Source organism: Lissotriton helveticus, chromosome 6 (assembly GCF_964261635.1).
Source record: "Lissotriton helveticus chromosome 6, aLisHel1.1, whole genome shotgun sequence".
Lineage (NCBI taxonomy): Eukaryota > Metazoa > Chordata > Amphibia > Caudata > Salamandridae > Lissotriton > Lissotriton helveticus.
This window is the reverse complement of record NC_136067.1, coordinates 1,125,208,797-1,125,228,838: the sequence shown is the minus strand read 5'-3', so window position 1 is coordinate 1,125,228,838 and position 20,042 is coordinate 1,125,208,797. Positions and strand designations below refer to the sequence as shown.

At 43.7% G+C, this 20,042-nt stretch overlaps 1 protein-coding gene across 1 annotated transcript in view; it reads right to left on the bottom strand.

The window, feature by feature from the left end:
- The window catches only part of LOC144761660 (uncharacterized), a 348,522-nt gene that overhangs the window by 163,774 nt on the left and 164,706 nt on the right, over nucleotides 1-20,042 (bottom strand). The window contains exon 3 of the mRNA XM_078646947.1: nucleotides 9,242-9,364. Within this exon, the coding sequence (XP_078503073.1) occupies nucleotides 9,242-9,364 (123 nt within the window). The remainder of the gene's footprint in view (nucleotides 1-9,241; nucleotides 9,365-20,042) is intronic.

Sequence of the window (20,042 nt, the reverse complement as noted above, 5' to 3'; positions counted from 1 at the left end):
CCAGCATTTGTTGAGTGCTTTGTTGCTGCATTTCTTGTCCTCAAGCCCAATGATATTGAAGAGTCTTTTTTGAACCTGAACAAACAACAAGCCTCGCAGTCTTCTTCTTTGTGCTCCAATGATAAGCACAAATTACAGACCTGGTGTAGATCGATGTGAGGATACTTCGAGTGGCACAGAGGACAGAACTGAAATGGAGTCAAAACCATCAGCAGAGAGATGGATCGACGCGTCTCTGTCCCGAGGCAGCCTACGATATATTAGACCAAAGATGAGAGATTTTTTGATTGAACGGACATGTGGCGAAAGGGAAAATGTGTGATAGCAATACTGTCGAGGGTAGAGTGGATTGTTCACTGAGGGGAACCTGAAGGGCGGTGCCAAACCAGAGAGGAGCAATACACGTCCGAACCAGATGTCGAAAGAAAACCATCTAACAATGGAGTCGATAACCATGCACACTATCTCTAAAAGGAGGAGTCACCTACCTCATGACTATGAAAGACTATATTGAATAAAAACAAGGTGCAAAAATCCAGACCCAGAACTAGATAGCAGGAGTATGTAAATCATGTGTACCTCCAGCACACATGTCTCGAACTTGGGAGTGAATGTATTTTGTTGTAAAAAATAGTATCTAAAAGATCAAACTTCCAACCGTGGACGTCTAGTCATGAGAGATCAGGCGAAAGCCGAAAAATATGCCTGACCACGACAGAGCGCAGTTAGAATGCAAGAAGTGATTGTGCCTGGTCAGCCCTTACCATCGAACTTAAAAAACTTCTTGAGAAAAATTAACTTAGAAGTTAAATGTCAGCAGGGCAAGGTTGCAGGGGGTGTCCAATGAGGGAGTGATGTTGCCGAATAGCCTTGGTTCAAAGCTGTGGTGAAGATTTCTACGTTCGACTTAGTCCTCTAAATGGAAGTTAAAAATCTCCACTGGGACAAGGCTGAGGGATGTAGCTAACGATAGTTCCATGAGGTTATATACCCCTTTGGCAAAGGACAGTTGAAATGGATTTGTTGTTGTGGAGAAGAACGTAGAGGGAGAATCAGCGACCACTTTCTGATAAAATTCACCATCTCCATTGTAACCGATAGTAAAACTGCTGCTACGGCAGGGGGTTTCATTCGGAAATGGAGCTCACTTAATAAACTAGCTTTCTTAGACAGCCTAGCAAGCACAATCCCAGCCGATGATCTAGACCTTGAGCAGGCTGAAGCGAACACCTCTCACTGGCTGTTAGCAGCAAGCAACTCACACGCCCCGTTGAAGAAATTTAAAATTAGCCGCCATATGGACTCCCACAAATGGTTCTCTGAGGACTTGAGGGCAAAAAAACTCAACACCTGCTAAAAGGAACGTAAAGGGAGGAGCAAGTATGATCCTCAGGCAAAAACTATCTACATAGCTGCCTGCACTGCTTACAAACTAGCTATCACCCAATCCAAGGCTTCCTACTTCTCCAACATTATAATCCACTCTGGAAATAAGTCCAAGGACATCTTCTCCATTGTTAACAAATTATCTAACATGGAGAGAGCTCTCCCAAAACCTACGGTGACCCAAGATCTATGCAATTCCCTTAATCTATTCTTTAGGGATAACATTTCTGCTATAAAGGCCAGCATCCCAGCTATCGGGCCCATATCGAATATTGTCCCCCGAGCCCTAGTGTCCACACCCTTGATCACTTCCCACACCTCAATGCTGACTCTCTACGTACATTATCCATAAGGGTAAAATCTGGTTCCCCTAGGGATTGCTGCCCCCGTACATCCAAAAAGAAATCCTTTCGGCCATTCATGCTCCCTTCTTGGCCCTTCTCAATGCCTCTTTTTCACAGGGAGTGGTCCCTACAGCCTTCAAAGAGGCAGTGGTTGTACCCCTTCTAAAAAAAACAGGTGCAGACCCCACAATCCTCTCTAATTACAGGCCAATCTCTCTTCTCCCTTACCTGGCCAAAATACTTGAAGCTCATGTTACTAGTCACCTCTCTAACTTCATTGAACAATCCAACCATCTGGACTCCCATCAGGCTGGGTTCCGGCCCGCTCATTCCACTGAGACTGTCATAACGGCCGTCATGGATTCCCTTCCTGCTAACGCAGATAAAGAAATACCTCAGGCCCTGGTCCTTTTAGACTTGTCGGCAGCGTTTGACACGGTTGACCATGCCATCCTGCTCGAACGTGTCGCACAAGCTGGAATCTGGGGTTCAGTGTACAGTTGGATTAGTTCTTTTCTTAGCGAGCACACTCAAGCAGTCCGCCTGGCCCCTTTCATTGCCCCTAAACTCCTGATTACCTGCGGGGTCCCCCAGGGCTCCTCCCTGTCCCCTCTTTAGTTTAATCTTCATTTAGTCCCTTTGATTCAATCCTTGAGGAAATTTAAGGCTGTTACATTCAACTATGCGGATGATCTACAGCTCACCTTCACTGTGGATAGCTCCCCTGACTCTGTTAGGGAATTTCAAGAGACCATGCTACATATCTGTCATTGGATGGACTTGAATCATTTAAAATTGAATCCGGGCAAGACAGAAGTCATCCTTAATGGTAAAAGCCAAATTTTCTGAGGCCCACATTAATGACCCCCTGAATTAGATCTTGCACCTACGCCCTCCGCATCGGTTAAGAGCCTGGGAGTAATCATCGACAATGAACTGTCATTATAGGCTCAGGTGAGCTCTGTGGTATCTTCTTGCTTTTACCAACTCTGCAGAATAAGGAAAATCAGCCGGATGTTGACTCAGCCGGCCTTGATCCAGGTGGTGATAGCACTTGTTCTGTCCCACCTGGACTATGCCAATGCCATCTATCTGGGCATCCCTCTTTATCTGAGTAAACGTCTCCACCTAGCCCAGAATCAGGCTGCCAGACTGATCTATCGGCAGCCTCGCTGGCAGTCAGCTAGGCCTCTGCTAAAACAACTCCACTGGCTCCCTCTCGCCCTGCGAGTAAAATTCAAAGCAGCCTGTATGGTTTTCAAATCCCTCCATGTCGGCAGTCCCCAATTCATTAACACCCTCCTGTCCAGGTATATCCCCTCCCGCAACCTCAGGTCTGCCAATCTTCATCTTCTGGTAACGCCAACATTCAAACTGCAACGCCAGGGCGGTCGCAGGTTCGCTATTCTAGCTTGCGGACTGTGGAATTCCCTCTGGGGATGCGTTCCTGCACCGACCTCCTGACATTTCGGAAACAGCTTAAGAACTGGCTTTTCTTATCGGCTTAGGCACTTTCCCTCACTCATCAGGATGCTCTGTTAGTCAGCGCCATGAAGCCCTTGGGTGTCCGGGTGCTTTACAAAATACTGTTAACATAACATAACATAACAGCGAAGCCAACTTACTGCCAATGCACATCAGGAGGTTAGGTGAATAGGATGGTCCTGTTATCATCCTGGTTTTCAATTCTCAGAGCTGTTTTGAGCAAAAATGTCCCCACTTTGGATTTTGGCTATCAGGGCACCTTTAGCACCACTTCCAAGGGTCCAGGAGTCCGGACTCACTTAGGCTTGGCACAAATGCGGGATCAAGATGGAAGAAGCCTTTTGTGTATTTTTGGAGCAGAACAGGAGGCCAGCAAAATAGCCTTGGACAGATGAAGATCAGGGGCCATATGTAGGAAGCCTAATTGCGCTCGCAAATGCTGAAATTCGCAGAGTTTCAGCATTTGTGATTGCAATCAGGGCAGTGTGCTATGTAGCACACAAAAACCCAATTGCAAAATAAGGAATCATAAAATTTGTGATTCCTTATTTTGCTATTGCATTTAAGGAATCGCAAATGGCGATTCCTTAAATGCAATGAAGGAAGCACCCAAGTTGTGCACATTTTAGCTTAAGGAATCGCAAAATACCATCAACTTCAGGTTGGTGGTATTTTCCGATTTCTTTGAAAAAATTCACTTTTTGGCATTCTAGCCCATAGGAATGAATGAGAAGGTATTCCTTATTTGCGAACCTCAAATTGCGATTTACAAATAAGGAATACGTGGGATTTGCAAAATATTTTGCTAATCCTACCTACATTGCGTTTTGCGATTCTCTAATTGCGATTCCCAAAAAATCCAAATTTGAAAATCGCAAAAACACAAATTACCTACATATGACCCCAAGTCCTTGTACCCAGGCAGAAGGAAAAAGAACACCAGAACAAACAGGGAAGCAATCCAACAAGTGAGCTGTCTTATCGAGCAACAGTCCAGCTTAGTGTCAGTCCTTCCATCAGCACAGAAGTCCTTCTTTCTGGCAGACTACCACAGGTCAAGAAGAATACTGAAGAGTTGGCATCTGAGGCCCTACGTGTATACCCTGGTGCCCGGGTTCTGGTAGAGGAGACAAGCTTCTAGACAGTGGCTTTAACATGCATTAAATGTCCTGACTCCCGTGTCCTGGCTCCAAGCTGGCTGCAGTGAAATGCAGAGTTGTTAGGCCCTTTGTTTGAAGGCAGAGCACAGGCTAAGAGTTTTAGGTGGCGCTGTGCTCAACTTCAATCAACCAATTAGGTATTTGTGAAGTGTGCTACTCACCCGTGAATGTATCCAGGTGCTGGGGGATAAGGGGAGTAGTTTGTGCAGCTCCATATCATCCAAAGAGCCAGGACTTGAGGTTTTTCCAGAATGCTTGCAGATTTTTAGATTGTCTGACACTGCGGGGGAGTTTGTTCCAGGTCTAGGCCACTATCTAGGAGAAGGCTATTCCTCCCAATCTGGCTCTGCAGATGGGTTAGATTTCGGCCAAGGGGAGGTTGGCAGAGCGGAGGCTTCTTTGGGGTACATAGAAGAAAACTCTTTCGTTTAGGTATTGAGGTCCAGTGTTGTGAAGGGATTTGTAGGTGTGAGTGAGCAGGATGAAGGTCCCTCTTTTTTTGATGGGGAGTCAATAGAGGTCTCGTAGATGCAAGGTGATGTGGTATTGTCATGGGATGCCAAGGACGAGTCTGGCAGCGGTGTTCTGGAGGGTCTGGAGTCTGTGGAGTAGGGATTTGTTGATCCTGGCATAGAAGACATTTCTGTAGTCCAGTCTGCTGGTCAAGAGTTCATGGTAATGGCCTTTCTGGATTCAGGGGGTTCAATGTAAGGTGTTTTGGAGGATGTGGAGGGTGTTGAAGCCCCTGGAGGAGATGGCATTGATCTGTGGGTCATGGTGAGGGAGGAGTCGAGTATGAAGCTGAGGTTGTGTTGTGTGCCATTTAGAGCTCCGAGTGAATTTTCCCGATTCATGCCCTTATATGTGTACAATTCACATTGCCCTTATATAGGCATAGAAATCAATCCTTTATTTAGGCATAGCCGATGCAGACCAAATACAGGCATGGCTACTTCCATCCATACCAAACGTCACAACGATTTCTTGGAAAATCGGCTTAAGCAGTTAGGGAACTTCCTGTTGCTTGAATATTGATTTGTCCAAGAACTCATGTATTTTACAAAGAACAACTATTCCCTAAGGTTCTTTCCTGACGGTATAATGCCCTACTTTACGTCAATCTATGGCATTCCTAAACACCTTCAAGGTATAAATATACCTTCACTTGCTATGGCAATCTACGATGGTTCGGAGCAGTGTGACTATCTACTTGCCCGATGCAGCTCGCTACAGCAAGTGCAGAAGGAAGCTGACCCTCCAGCTGATGCACTGATCAAGAGGCTGCCTCCCTCTCGCCGAGAATCCAGCTCCAGTGTTTCAAGCTCACCTTGCGGGGTGTTGGGAAATCGAGTCCTGAGACAGAGATACCAGATCTCCTTCATTCTAAACCAAGGTATTGAGTTGATTAGAAACTAGAGAAACCTTTGGTAGATTCTTGGCAAAAACAACTAAAACCTATGCTACACAATACTTACTTCTTCCCGCGAACTAGACTTAGGTTAGGTACATTGGGGTAGGTGTATTTAGAAGCACTAGTTGAGTATTTTAGTCAATGTTATTTATGTATGTATTTTTAGATGGCTTAGAAACTATACACTGCTTTTACAGTATTATTTTATAATAATATTCTCGCTGTACGCATTATACTTTGCAGTCTGCTTAACGATTGTAGCAGTTCACTTCCCTTGCATGAGAAAGAAGACTGTTAAATAAACCTTTTTATTGAAAACACCAGTTTCTCTATTCCTCTGCAAACTCTGTTGAAACGAAGTATGCACGATTGAATGAGTAAAATACTTATTTATTGTTTCCGCAAATGTAGACATATATTTCTTATTCTTGGGAAACAAAGTTGTCCTGTTTATGCGCTTGTCAGAAACTAATCCCTTCTTGTGAATTCGAGAAAGTTTCTAGTGACCTTTGAGCTAGCTGGCACTCACTATTAAGTTTAGTAAATTCGATAGAGACCTAGTCAACCACAGTCCTACATCTAATCTAAAGGATATATTATTCCAATGCGCAGAGCCTATTGGGAATATAGGAACTACACTAAAGTTGGGGGAGTGGTCCGTGGGTGTGGAGGGTTTCCTGGGTATGTTGGTCCACCAGGAATTCTCTCATGCAGAGAGGGTGGATCTGAGGACGATCACGTCTGTTTTCTCAGCATGGAGTTGTAGGCTACTGCTGCTCATCCAGAAAGCAATGTCTTTCATTCCTTTCTGGAACCTGCGTCTGGTTGTGTTGGTTTCCTTGGTGAGGGAGAGGATGAGTTGGGTGTCATCGGTGAACGATACTATGCTGATTACTTGCTTTCCGACGATGATGGCGAGGGGTCCATGGAGATGTTGAAGAGCATGGGGCTGAGCGATGATCCTTGGGGTACTCTGCAGCAGATCTCTGTGGGTTTGGAGAGGGGTAACTGGAGTCTCATTCTTAGGGTTCAGCCGGTGAGGAGTGAGCAGATCAAGTCAAGGGCAGTTCCCTGAATGCCATCATTCTGGAGTATAGCAGTGTGTGTGTGTGTGGTGAGAGAGGGTGTTGAAGGCTACAGACAGGTCTAGAAGGTTGAAGGCCACCGTTAGCCCCCCATACTGCCAGCAGATGGCCATTGAGGTACACCTAATCCCTCTACTTTGTGACTTTCTTGAAACAGTTCATGAGATCTAACTGCCATTTACACTTAGTCATCTTATCAAAGGCAGGCTACAGGTGAAAAATGGTGAAGGGCAGAAAAATGGAAACTTTCTAAAAGTGTCATTTTAAAAATTTTAATTATGTATCTGACTTTAACATTAAAAAAGGGCTCTTCAAAACAATCCCAAAGTCAACAAACTTGAAAGAGCTACCAGCTCTCAATTGGAAGTTCTAAAATAGTATATGGAATGATAAATTGTCAATGTAATCCTATGGGAGGGGCAGGGCTCACAGTAGTGAAAAACTGAATTTAGGACATTGTCACTAATAGGACATGTAAAACCTAAAAGTACATGTCCAACATTTTAATAACACAGTACCCTGCCCAAAGTGCTACCTGAGGCCTGCCTTAAGGATGCCTTATATGTAATGAAAGGGGAGTTTAAGGCTTGATAAGGGGGTTTAAATGCCAACTCAAAATGGTATTTGAAAACTGCATCAGGCTGCGGTGGCAGACTTGGGACATGTTTTAGAGTGCTACTTAAGTGGATAGCATGATCAGTGCTGCAGGCTCACCAGTAGCAATTAGTTTACAGGCCATACATATATGGTACACCACTCTAAAAGAGGCGCACAAGTACAATAAGTATGCCAATTGGGGTATAAGCCATTGTAATCATATTTTAGGTAAGGACCACAAGCATTTTATCACTGGTTTGCAGTGGTACAGTGCATAGTGTCCTCAGGCCAACAACAAAAAATGCAGCAAATAATGGCGGTGGTGAGGCAAAATGCTTGTGGGAAGACCACCCTCAGGCTGACAGGTTTAACACACAGCTCTCAGAACACACTGCTTGCATATATTAAATGCTTTCCTTCCTCTTTGGCTAGTGTATGGCTTCCAGTGACTGCTTGACTCTCCATTTAACACAAATGTAAAGCTACTTATTTTATTTGGTCCAGATTTGACAAGAATTTCTTGTTTTACCTAGGTCTGTGTACTGTTTTCTCTGACATCTACAACAAAACCGAAAAGAAGTTGCCAAGGTACAGGTGTAGGGCTGTAAATATAAATGCATTTCTCATCACACAAGATGATTGACTCTACATTCAGAAGGAAATTATATTCAAAACAAGGTGATAAGCACTTAACATTAAAAGTTTTTTAAAACGAGGAAATTACATTAATATTAAAAGTAAGCAGTATTACACATAATTCAAACATGGGTTTTCAAAAGAGAGTCTGTATATTTATGTATAGGTGTATCTAAAAGATGAAAACTGTGAAAGGCCGATGACTTGATGAAATTTTTTTCTTTATTCTTGTTTTCTTATTATGATTTTACCACCTAAAATTATCTAAAGCCCTCAAATTTGTATAGGGAATCTGTATTGGCACCAATCTGTTCAATCTTTATGCTCAGCAGAAAAAAGTCTGTAGCAAGTCACTTGCTTTGCATAACAGAGTCTAGTGATCATTCCCAGTTTTTGAGCAGTCACTAAGTTCCTCATTACAAATGGCCTATAGTAAGGCTTGGCAATATATGACCAGTATTACTCACATTACATGTATTACCACACCATAACTTAGAAGTTACAAGTTTAACTCCTGTAATGAAAAATAGCAGGACGAAAACACAGTAACCACAGTGATTTCTGTATGTTTTCTTCACATTTGCTGCTTTCACACCATGAAAGAATCACCAGGATTAGACAGAGCAGACTCTCCCAGAGCTTCTATGGGCACTGGAAGCCTGCGCTTTCTACTACCCAGTTGTTAAGACAGCTAGGCTAGAGAACTTTAAAATGCATATGTCTGGCTAGCCATCTCAAGTTGGCCTGCCAAGGAGACATGTGCATTTTAAAGCGCGCTGTTCCCTGCTGCTGCCAACCGCAGTGCTGGCCTTGCCCCGTCCTGACACTTAGAGTAGGACCCGTGGCTGAAAAATAAAGCAGCTTTAAATAGACTTTATTGACGTTTTTATTTTTCAGCGTTGGAGCTTCTGGGGCGACACTCTGCTGCTCAAATGGATGAGCCACCCCTGTTCAAGGCATTCGTGTGTTTTGTTGACAAACAAGAACTATTAAATAAAAATAAAATGCACACATAAATACATTTCATAGACTTCCAGTGAACAGAAATGTATTATGCAATCAAAATAAACATGTTACCTTTGTTAAATATCTGTTTCATTAAAAACGATATGTTTCATTGTTATAATGATCCAATACCTTTTTTGTGCTTCAAGCGCAGAATTTAAATAGTTCTTCAGAGCCATTTTCTTCAGAGTATTGCCATACTCGGCAGTGAACATAGCGTCACTATCCCGTTTGGCTGGTGTCTGGTCATTGTGGCTGTTTTGGAGAGAACATATGAGAAAATATATATTCATTTAAAATTTGACATTATCTGTGCACCGTGAGATGTGTAGCGATGAGTGAAAATAAGCAAATGGCAATTATTTCGTGGAGCAGCTGAAGAAGCTAAATGTAATTTTGCTAGCAATTTACATACGTTGCTCTACGAAGAACTACAGATTTTGCACTCAGTTGAGGTGTAATAATTCTTCAAATAACTGTTACTCTAAATTCAACCCTTTGTATTTCATCAAGACACATTGGGGCAGATTTATGTTAACTGGCGCATCCCCAGGGATGCGCCAGTTAACATGCGCCACAGTGCGACACTTCTTCGCCACCCATGGTGCGCCGCATTTATGATGCGGCGCACCATGGGGCAAAAACGGCACAGATGCGTGACGCATCTGTGCCGTAAAGGTGGCGCAATGCTGGAGTTGCGTCGCAAGCGCGACGCAGCTCCAGCAAGGCTCGGGGGTGCCCATCTCAACAATGCTGCATCAAGACCTACGCCTGCTTCAAGCAGGCGCAGGCTTTTGACGCAGCATTGGCCAGAAAGTGACTGAGTGAAATCTCATAGATTTCACTCAGCCACTTTTGCGAGGCGCACCTGCCCCGGAACGCCCACCCTGCGCCGGAACGCCCACAAGCGGCGCAGGGCTTTACAACGTGACGCATCTGCCTAGATGCGTCACGTTGTAAATCGTTCGTAGGGATGCGCCACGTTTACGCCGCCTTGCGTGACGCAACAGCGGCGTAAACGTGGCGCAAGGGCTTCATAAATCTGCCCCATTGTCTTTTGGTTTTCACTTACAAAATATTACCTGCATTTAACACCAGTCGGACAGTCAAAGACAGCATGAATTCACAACAAATGTGAAAATTCCACTTTCATTCGTGTAATAGGAAAACTCACCTTTGTATGATCTCCTTCTAAGTACTTTCTTGAGATAGGACCAACAAATGCCCTCCCACTGATCTATTTTGGTAGCTTACTTGACCTGTTGTTTAAGTGTGTAATTCCTTTGTGTCCCAGTGTGTTTTTCAGGTCTGGCTTTTTCCTAGACCTGGATTTTAATGAAATTGTATATAAAATATACTTATACTTTCAGCCATCCCTCTTCATCCATTGATTAGTTGTGTCATTCACGTTTATCTTCCACCCCTTACAGCTTACTGTGTAGGGCAATTGGTCATGCTACTTCAGGTATTTTCTAACTTTTAGGTGAGTTGAAGTAATTTCCTTTAGTAAAAACAGAGTATTTATGATAGACTGTTGGACCTCTGGTGTAAAGCCTGTAATTCTAAGCCAGGCATGCCTACGTCGAGAATGCTGGTATTGATTTCTCTTGCTGCAGTGTCAGCAGCATCAAGAGCACATATATTAGAACAATTAGAGCTGAGCTTTCCTTCATGAATTAGCTCTTGTGCCTTTTACTTATGTTCATATGGGAGGTACTGAAGTAGATCATCCATTTCATCCCAGTGGGCCCTGTGATATCTAGCTAAGAGGCCATGTGTGTTGGCAATGCACCAGTGATTAGAGGCTGGTGCTGCTACTCTTTCACCAGAGGAGTCAATACGCTTTGATTCTTTATCTGGGGAGGAGCATCACCAGATGTCTGATTTAGCTCCTTTACAAGCATTAGAAACTACCAGGGAATCAAGGGGAAGCTGTCATTCAATAAATAACGATCAGAGTGTGATATTTTATATTTTTCATCAACCCTGGGTGTTAGGATTCGGGCACAAACTGAGCTTTTAAGGTGTCCTCTGCATGTCTCATTACGAATTTCAAAATAAGTAGACTTTGACTAACTCTGAATGAAGACCAGAGTGTTTCAAATAAAAAAATCATAATTTCTAACAAAGGAGGGAGGGAGAGAAAACAAGTGGATTCAGTCTCCCCGAGTATAGTACGAAAACAAAGTGGAATCCACTTGGGCAGTTTGAGATGGTCCCTATTGTGGTGGGGAACACTCAGTGTTGTTCAAATACCCCTCACACACCAACAGGCCCCTTGGTGTCATGCTTCATCATCGGGGTCTTCGCACCCCTCTACGGGATGCGGCGTGCTGCGACCGACGACTACGTGGGAGCACTTTTTATTGGACTATGTGTGGATGTTTGTGGGGTAAAGGACGTATGTGAGTGGTGAGTTTAAAGTGGGTGAGGGTTAAAAAATACCTGGCTCGTGGGGTAGAAAACAAAAAATCTTTATTCGCCCCCCGGATGGTATTGTTAAAAAGGGTGCAGAGAGAGGTTTGTGAGTGTATAATTAAGTACACCAACCTCGTTTGTGCGACGACGCACAAACGAGGTTGGTGTACTAGACCAAAGATAAGAGATTTTCTGATTGAACATGCGGAGAAAGGGAAAAAGTGTGATAGCAATACTGTCGAGGGTAGAGTGGATTGTTCACTGAGGGGAACCTGAAGGATGGTACCGACCAGAAAGGAGCAATACACGTCCGAATCAGATGATCGAAAGAAAATAATCTAACAATGCGGTCGATGACCATGCACACTATCTCTGAAAGGAGGAGTCACCTTACCTCATGACTAAGAAAGACTATATTGAATAATAACAATGTGCAAAAATCCGGACCCAGAACTAGATAGCAGGAGTATGTAAAGCATGTGTACCTACAGCACACATGTCTCGAACTTGGAGTGAATTTTTTTTTGTTGTAAAAAATAGTATCTAAAAGATCAAACTACCAACCGTGGACGTCTAGTCATGAGAGATCTAGTGAAAACCGAAATATATGCCTAACCATGATAGAGCGCAGTTAGGATGCAAGAAGTGATTGTGACTGGTCAGCGCTTACCATCGAACTTAAAAAACTTAGAAGTTAAATTTCAGAAGGGCAAGGTTGCAGGGGGTGTCCAATGAGGGAGCGATGTTGCCGGATAGCCTTGGTTCAAAGCTGTGGTGAAGATTTCTACATTCGATTGAGTCGTCGAAATGGAAGTTGAAAATCTCCACTGGGCCAAGGCAGAGGGATGTAGCTAAAGATAGTTCCATGAGTTTATATAGCCCTTTGGCAAAGGACAGTTGAAATGGATTTGCTGTTGTGGAGAAGAACGTAGCGGGAGAATCAGTGAAGCCAACTTACTGCCAATGAACATCTGGAGGTTAGGTGAATAGGATGGTCCCGTTATCATCCTGGTTCTTAATTCTCAGAGCTGTTTTGAGCAAAAATGTCGCTACTTTGGATTTTGGCTATCAGGGGCACCTTTAGCACCACTTCCAAGGGTCATGGAGTCCGGACTCACTCAGGCTTGGTACAAATGCGGGTTCATGATAGAAGAAGCCTTTTGTGTATTTTTGGACCAGAACTGGAGGCCAGCAAATTAGCCCTCATGAGTCACTCTGGAGTTCCTTGAACAGTTGAAGATCAGGGGCCATATGTAGGAAGCCTAATTGCGCTTGCAAATGCTGAAATTCGCAGAATTTCAGCATTTGCGATTGCAATTAGGGCAGTGTGCTATGTAGCACACAAAAACCCACATGCAAAATAAGGAATCACAAAATTTGTGATTCCTTATTTTGCTATTGCATTTAAGGAATCGCAAATGGCGATTCCTTAAATGCAATGTAGGAAGCACCCAAGTTGTGCAAATTTGGGCTTAAGGAATCGCAAAATACCATCAACTTCAGATTGGTGGTATTTTCCAATTTCTTTGAAAAAATGCACTTTTTGGCATTCTAGCCCATAGGAATGATTGAGAAGGTATTCCTTATTTGTGAACCTCAAATTGCGATTCACAAATAAGGAATACGTGGGATTCGCAAAATATTTTGCTAATCCTACCTACATTGCGTTTTGCGATTTTCTAATTGCGATTCCCAAAAAATCAAAATTTGAAAATCGCAAAACACAAATTACCTACATATGGCCCAAGTCCTTGTACCCAGGCAGAAGGAAGAAGAGCACCAGAACAAATAGGGAAGCAATCCAACAAGTCAGCTGTCTTATAGAGCAACAGTTCAGCTGAGTGTCAGTCCTTCCATCAGCACAGAAGTCCTTCTTTCTGGCAGACTACCACAGGTCAAGAAGAATACTGAAGAGTTGGCATCTGAGGCCCTACTTGTATACCCTGGTGCCCTGGTTCTGGTAGAGGACACATGCTTCTAGACAGTGGCTTTAACATGCATGACATTTCCTGACTCCCGTGTCCTGGCTCCAAGCTGGCTGCAGTGAAATGCAGAGTTGTTAGGCCCTTTTTGTGAAGGCAGAGCACAGGCTAAGAGTTTTAGGTGGCGCTGTGCTCAGCTTCAATCAACCAATTAGGTATTTGTGAAGTGTGCTACTCACCCGTGAGGGTCTCCAGGTGCTGGGGGATAAGGGGAGTAGGTTGTGCAGATCCATATCATCCAAAGAGCCAGGACTTGAGGTTTTTCCTGAATGCTTGCAGATTTTTAGATTGTCTGACACTGCGGGGGAGTTTGTTCCAGGTCTAGGCCACTATCTTGGAGAAGGCTCTTCCTCCCAATATGGCTCCTCAGATGGGTTAGAATTCGGCTAGGGGGAGATTGGCAGAGCGGAGGCTTCTTTGGGGTACATAGAAGAAAACTCTTTCATTTAGGTATTGAGGTCGAGTGTTGTGGAGGGATTTGTAGTTGTGAGTGAGCAGGATGAAGGTCACTCTTTTTTTGATGGGGAGTCAATAGAGGTCTCGTAGATGCAAGGTGATGTGGTATTGTCATGGGATACCAAGGACGAGTCTGGCAGCGTTGTTCTGGAGGGTCTGGAGTCTGTGGAGTAGGGGTTTGTTGATCCTGGCATAGAAGACATTTCTGTAGTCCAGTCTGCTGGTCATGAGTTCATGGGGATGGCCTTTCTGGATTCATTGGATTCAATTAAAGGTATTTTGGAGAATGTGGAGGGTGTTGAAGCACCTGAAGGAGATGGAATTGATCTGTTGGGTCATGGTGAGGGAGGAATCGAGTATGAAGCTGAGGTTGTGTTGTGTGCCATTTACAGCTCCGAGTGAATTTTCCCGATTCATGCCCTTATATGTGTACAATTCACATTGCCCTTACATAGGCATAGAAATCAATCCCATATTTAGGCATAGCCCATGCAGACCAAATACAGGCATGGCTACTTCCATCCACATCAAACGTCTTAACGGCTTAAGCAGTTAGGGAACTTCCCATTGCTTGAATATTGATTTGTTCAAGAACTCATGTATTTTACAAAGAACAACTATTCCCTAAGGTTCTTTCCTGACGTTATTATGCCCTACTTTACGTCAATCTATGGCATTCCTAAACACCTTCAAGGTATAAATATACCTTCACTTGCTATGGCAAACTAAGGTGGTTCGGAGCAGTTCTACTATCTACTTGCACAACGCAGCTCACTACAGCAAGTGCCGAAGGAAGCCGACCCTCCAGCTGATGCACTGATCAAGAGGCTGCCTCCCTCTCGCCGAGAATCCAGCTCCAGTGTTTCCAAGCTCCCCTTGCGGGGTGTTGGGAAATCGAGTCCTGAGACAGAGATACCAGATCTCCTTCATTCTAAACCAAGGTATGGAGTTGATTAGAACCTAGAGAAACCTTTGGTAGATTCTTGGCAAAAACAACTAAAACCTATGCTACACAATACTTACTTCTTCCCGCGAACTAGACTTAGGTTAGGTACATTGGGGTAGGTGTATTTAGAAGCACCAGTTGAGTATTTTAGTCAATGTTATTTATGTATGTATTTTTATATGACTTAGAAACCATACACTGCTTTTACAGTATTATTTTATAATACTATTCTCGCTGTACGCATTATAAATTGCAGTCTGCTTAACGATTGTAGCAGTTCACTTCTCTTGCATGAGAAAGAAGACTGTTCATTAAACCTTTTTATTGAAAACGCCCATTTCTCTATTTCTCTGCAAACTCTGTTGAAACGAAGTATGCACAATTGACTGAGTAAAATACTTATTTATTGTTTCCGCGACTCTAGAGATATATTTCTTATTCTTGGGAAACAAAGTTGTCCTGTTTATGCGGTTGTCAGAAACTAATCCCTTCTTGTGAATTCGAGAAAGTTTCTAGTCACCTTTGAGCTAGCTGGCACTCACTATTAAGTTTAGTAAATCCGATAAAGACCTAGACAACCTCAGTCCTACATCTAATCTATATGATATATTATTCCAATGCGCAGAGCCTATTGGGAATATAGGAACTACACTACAGTTGGGGGTGTGGTCCGTGGTTGTGGAGGGTTTCCTGGGTATGTTAGTCCACCAGGAATTCCCTCATGCAGAGATGGTGGATCTGAGGACGAGCACGTCTGGGTTTGGAGAGGGGTAACGGGAGTCTCATTCTTAGGGTTCAGTCGGTGAGGAGGGAGCAGATCAACTCAAGGGCAGTTCCCTGAATGCTGTGATTCTGGAGTATAACAGTGTGTGTGTGTGTGTGGGAGAGGGTGTTGAAGGCTCCAGACAGGTCTAGGAAGTTGAAGGCCGCCGTTAGCCCCCCATACTGCCAGCAGATGGCCATTGAGGTACACCTAATGCCTCTACTTTGTAACTTTATGGAACAGTGAAACCGGTGAAAAATGGTGAAGGGCAAAAAAATTGAAACTTTCTAAAAGTTTCATTTTAAAAATTTTGATTATGTCTCCGACTTTAACATTAAAAAAGGGCTCTTCAAAACAATCCCAAAGACAACAAACTTGAAAGAGCTACCAGCTCTCAATTGGAAGTTCTAGAATAGTATATGGAATAATGAATTGCCAATGTAATCCTATGGGAGTGGCAGGGCTCACAGTAGTGAAAAATGAATTTAGGACATTTTCACTAATAGGACATGTAAAACCTAAAAGTACATGTCCAACATTTTAATGACACAGCACCCTGCCCAAAGTGCTACCTGAGGCCTGCCTTATGGATGTCTTATATGTAATGACAGGGGAGTTTAAGTCTTGATAAGGGGGTTTAAATGCCAACTCAAAATGGTAGTTGAAAACTGCATCAGGCTGCGGTGGCAGACTTGGGACATGTTTTAGAGTGCTACTTAAGTGGATGGCATGATCAGTGCTGCAGGCCCACCAGTAGCAATTAGTTTACAGGCCATACATATATGGTACACCGCTCAAAAAGAGGCTTACAAGTACAATAAGTATGCCAATTGGGGTATAAGCCATTGTGATCATATTTTAGGGAAGGACCACAAGCATTTTATCACTGGTTTGCAGTGGTACAGTGCATAGTGTCCTCCGGCCAACAACAGAAAATGCAGCAAATAATGGAGGTGGTGAGGCAAAAGTCTTGGGGGAAGACCACCCTCAGGCTGACAGGTTTAACACACAGCATCTCAGAACACACTGCTTGCATATATTAAATGCTTTCCTTCCTCTTTGGCTAGTGTATGGCTTCCATTGCCTGCTTGACTCTCCATTTAGCAGAAATGTAAAGCTACTGATTTTATTTGGTCCAGATTTGACAAGAATTTCTTGTTTTACCTAGGTCTGTGTACTGTTTTCTCTGACATCTACAACAAATCCGAAAAGAAGTTGCCAGGGTACTGGTGTGGGGCTGTAAATATGAATGCATTTCTCATCACACAAGATGATTGACTCTACATTCAGAAGAAAATTATATTCAAAACAAGGTGATCAGCACTTAACATTATAATTTTTTAAAATGAGGAAATTACATTAATATTAAGAGTAAGCAGTATTACATATAATTCAAACATGGGTTTTCAAAAGAGAGTCTGTATATTTATGTATAGGTGTATCTAAAAGATGAAAACTGTGAAAGGCCGATGACTTGATGAAAATATTTCTTTCTTCTTGTTTTCTTATTATGATTTTACCACCTAAAATGATCTAAAGCCCTCAAATTTGTATAGGGAATCTTTATTGGCACAAATCTGTTCAATCTTTATGCTCAGCAGAAAAAAGTCTGTAGCAAGTCCCTTGCTTTGCATGACAGAGTCTAGTGATCATTCCCAGTTTTTGCGCAGTCACTAAGTTTCTCATTACAAATGGCCTGTAGTAAGGTTCGGCAATATATGACCAGTATTGCTGACATTACATGTATTACCACACCATAATTTAGAAGTTACAAGTTTAACACCTGTAATGAAAAAAAGCAGGACGAAATCACAGTAACCACAGTGAGTTCTGTATGTTTTCTTCACATTTGCTGCTTTCACACCATGAAAGAATCACCAAGATTAGACAGAGCAGACTCTCCCAGAGCTTCTATGGGCACTGGAAGCCTGCGCTTTCTACTACCCAGTTGTCTAAGACAGCTAGGCTAGAGAACTTTAAAATACATATGTCTGGCTAGCCATCTCAAGATTGCCTGCCAAGGAGACATGTGCATTTTAAAGCGCACAGTTCCCTGCTGCTGCCAACCGCAGTGCTGGCCCTGACCCTGTTCTGAAAATTAGCGTAGGACCTGTAGCTGAAAAATAAAGCGGCTGTAAATAGACTTTATTGCCGTTTTTATTTTTCATCTTTGGAGCTTCTGGGGCGACACTCTGCTGCTCAAATGGATGAGCCACCCCTGTTCAATGCATTCGTGTGTTCTATTGACAAACAAGAACTATTAAATAAAAATAAAATGCATACATAAATACATTTCATAGACTTCCACTGGGAGAAATATCACGTCAAGACCTGAGAATAAAAGAAAATAAAGATAGAAGCCAAAAAACAAGTGAGCCCTCATTGAGCGAGGTGCTTAGCTCAATAAAGAACTTCCACGAGGATGTGAAGAAAGATAACCAAAGGAATCGCTCGCCCATCGAAAAATTACAAGGCGCAGTGAAAAAAGTCAGGAGCATTTGCTCTGAGATTTCTGAGAGAATGGTCATGGTGGAAACTCGCACTGAGAATCTCGAAACTGATGTTGTGAAGCTACAAAAAAATAGGAAAGAACAAGATGGAATAATAAAGGATCTCATGGCCAAAGTGGAAGAACATGAAAACAGATCCAGAAGGAACAATTCAAGGTTTCTTGGAATCCCAGAAAACTTTGAGGGAAATGACGCTAGAGGGGCAATGATTAATATTCTTAAAACATCATTTCCGGAGTTGGAGGCCTGGGATATGAAAAGGGAGATACAAGCAACATCAATATCCCACGGCCATGCTGGTCTACTTTGGCAATTTCCTTCTCTGTGAAACAATTTATGACCTTGCAAGACCTACCACTCAAAGAGAATACAAGGAGCTCAAATTCTTTGCCAGACCGGACTTCGCTCACGCCACTGTGGAGCGAAGATGGAAAATGCGTCAGCTATTTGGACCCTTCGAAAAAATTGGAGAAAAAGTATTTTTGCAAAATCCAGCACGCCTGAAAATCATTTTTAAGGGCTCAACAAGAAGCTTTAATAGCGAACTACAGGCGGAGGACTATCTACGAGAAATCTCAGAGACCGGATCACTAAACGCAGGGAAATAATCTAAATCACATAAAAGGACTTGCTGAATTATTATTCCAATTTGTATTAATCAGAAGGTATGGTTTGGGGAAGCGTGGAGAATTAGTAGAATGGATGAACAGGCTGGAGAACAAATTTAGTTTATAAAATTAAGTCTGAATCGTTATTAGATTATCTAGATTTTGGCTCAATTGGTACTAGATAAGTATATAATCCACATTAACAAATTAGCCCAGTCCACAGGGCCCGCTTACACGGATGTCACACCCCTGGTCCCGACAGGATCAGGTAACCTTCAAAGATGGTGGAGGTTGGGGTTGGGTCGGGCTGGGCTGGTGAGGCCATCGACAGCGCTATAAAAGGCGTCTGTATTAGGAAGCAGGTAACATTGACACAGCACGCACTTTTCCCCTCCTGAGGCGGAAGCCGGGAGGTCTCTTGTCTTTTCTGCTTTTTAAATCGTGATTTTACTTGTCTTGCACTCGTTATTCGTAAATCCCACACCTGAGCTAAAGAGGTGTGCTGAGACCCCCCCAGCGCTTAGCAGCGCCTCAGAATCACTTTCACCCCCTCCCTGTAGCTCCGGTCCCGCTCTCGGCTGAGTATTGACGCCGAGGGCTGGGCGCCGGTTTTGGCGGCCATCTTGGGTCGGGCTGGGCTGGTGAGGCCATCGACAGCGCTATAAAAGGCGCCTGTATTAGGAAGCAGGTAACATTGACACTGCACGCACTTTTCCCCTCCTGAGGCGGAAGCCGGGAGGTCTCTTGTCTTTTCTGCTTTTTAAATCGTGATTTTACTTGTCTTGCACTCGTTATTCGTAAATCCCACACCTGAGCTAAAGAGGTGTGCTGAGACCCCCCCAGCGCTTAGCAGCGCCTCAGAATCACTTTCACCCCCTCCCTGTAGCTCCGGTCCCGCTCTTGGCTGAGTATTGACGCCGAGGGCTGGGCGCCGGTTTTGGCGGCCATCTTGGGTCAGGCTGGGCTGGTGAGGCCATCGACAGCGCTATAAAAAACAGACAGTGATGGCTCCGCGCAGCGGACGCGAACAGCGGACGTGCCGGACCTGCGCCGGAGTCGTGCCAGAGTCCTGCCCGTCTGCGCCCGTCCGCGCACGATCGGGCTTAGGGCTTAGGGACTCTGGCACACGGACCTGCTATACTCTAACTGATCTCCTAGCACTGAGGTCCGACAGGTATTGTTTGTCTCCTATCACATGTGCTACTATCAAGGAAAATAACATCCTCCATATCCCCAGCCCTCCGAACTTG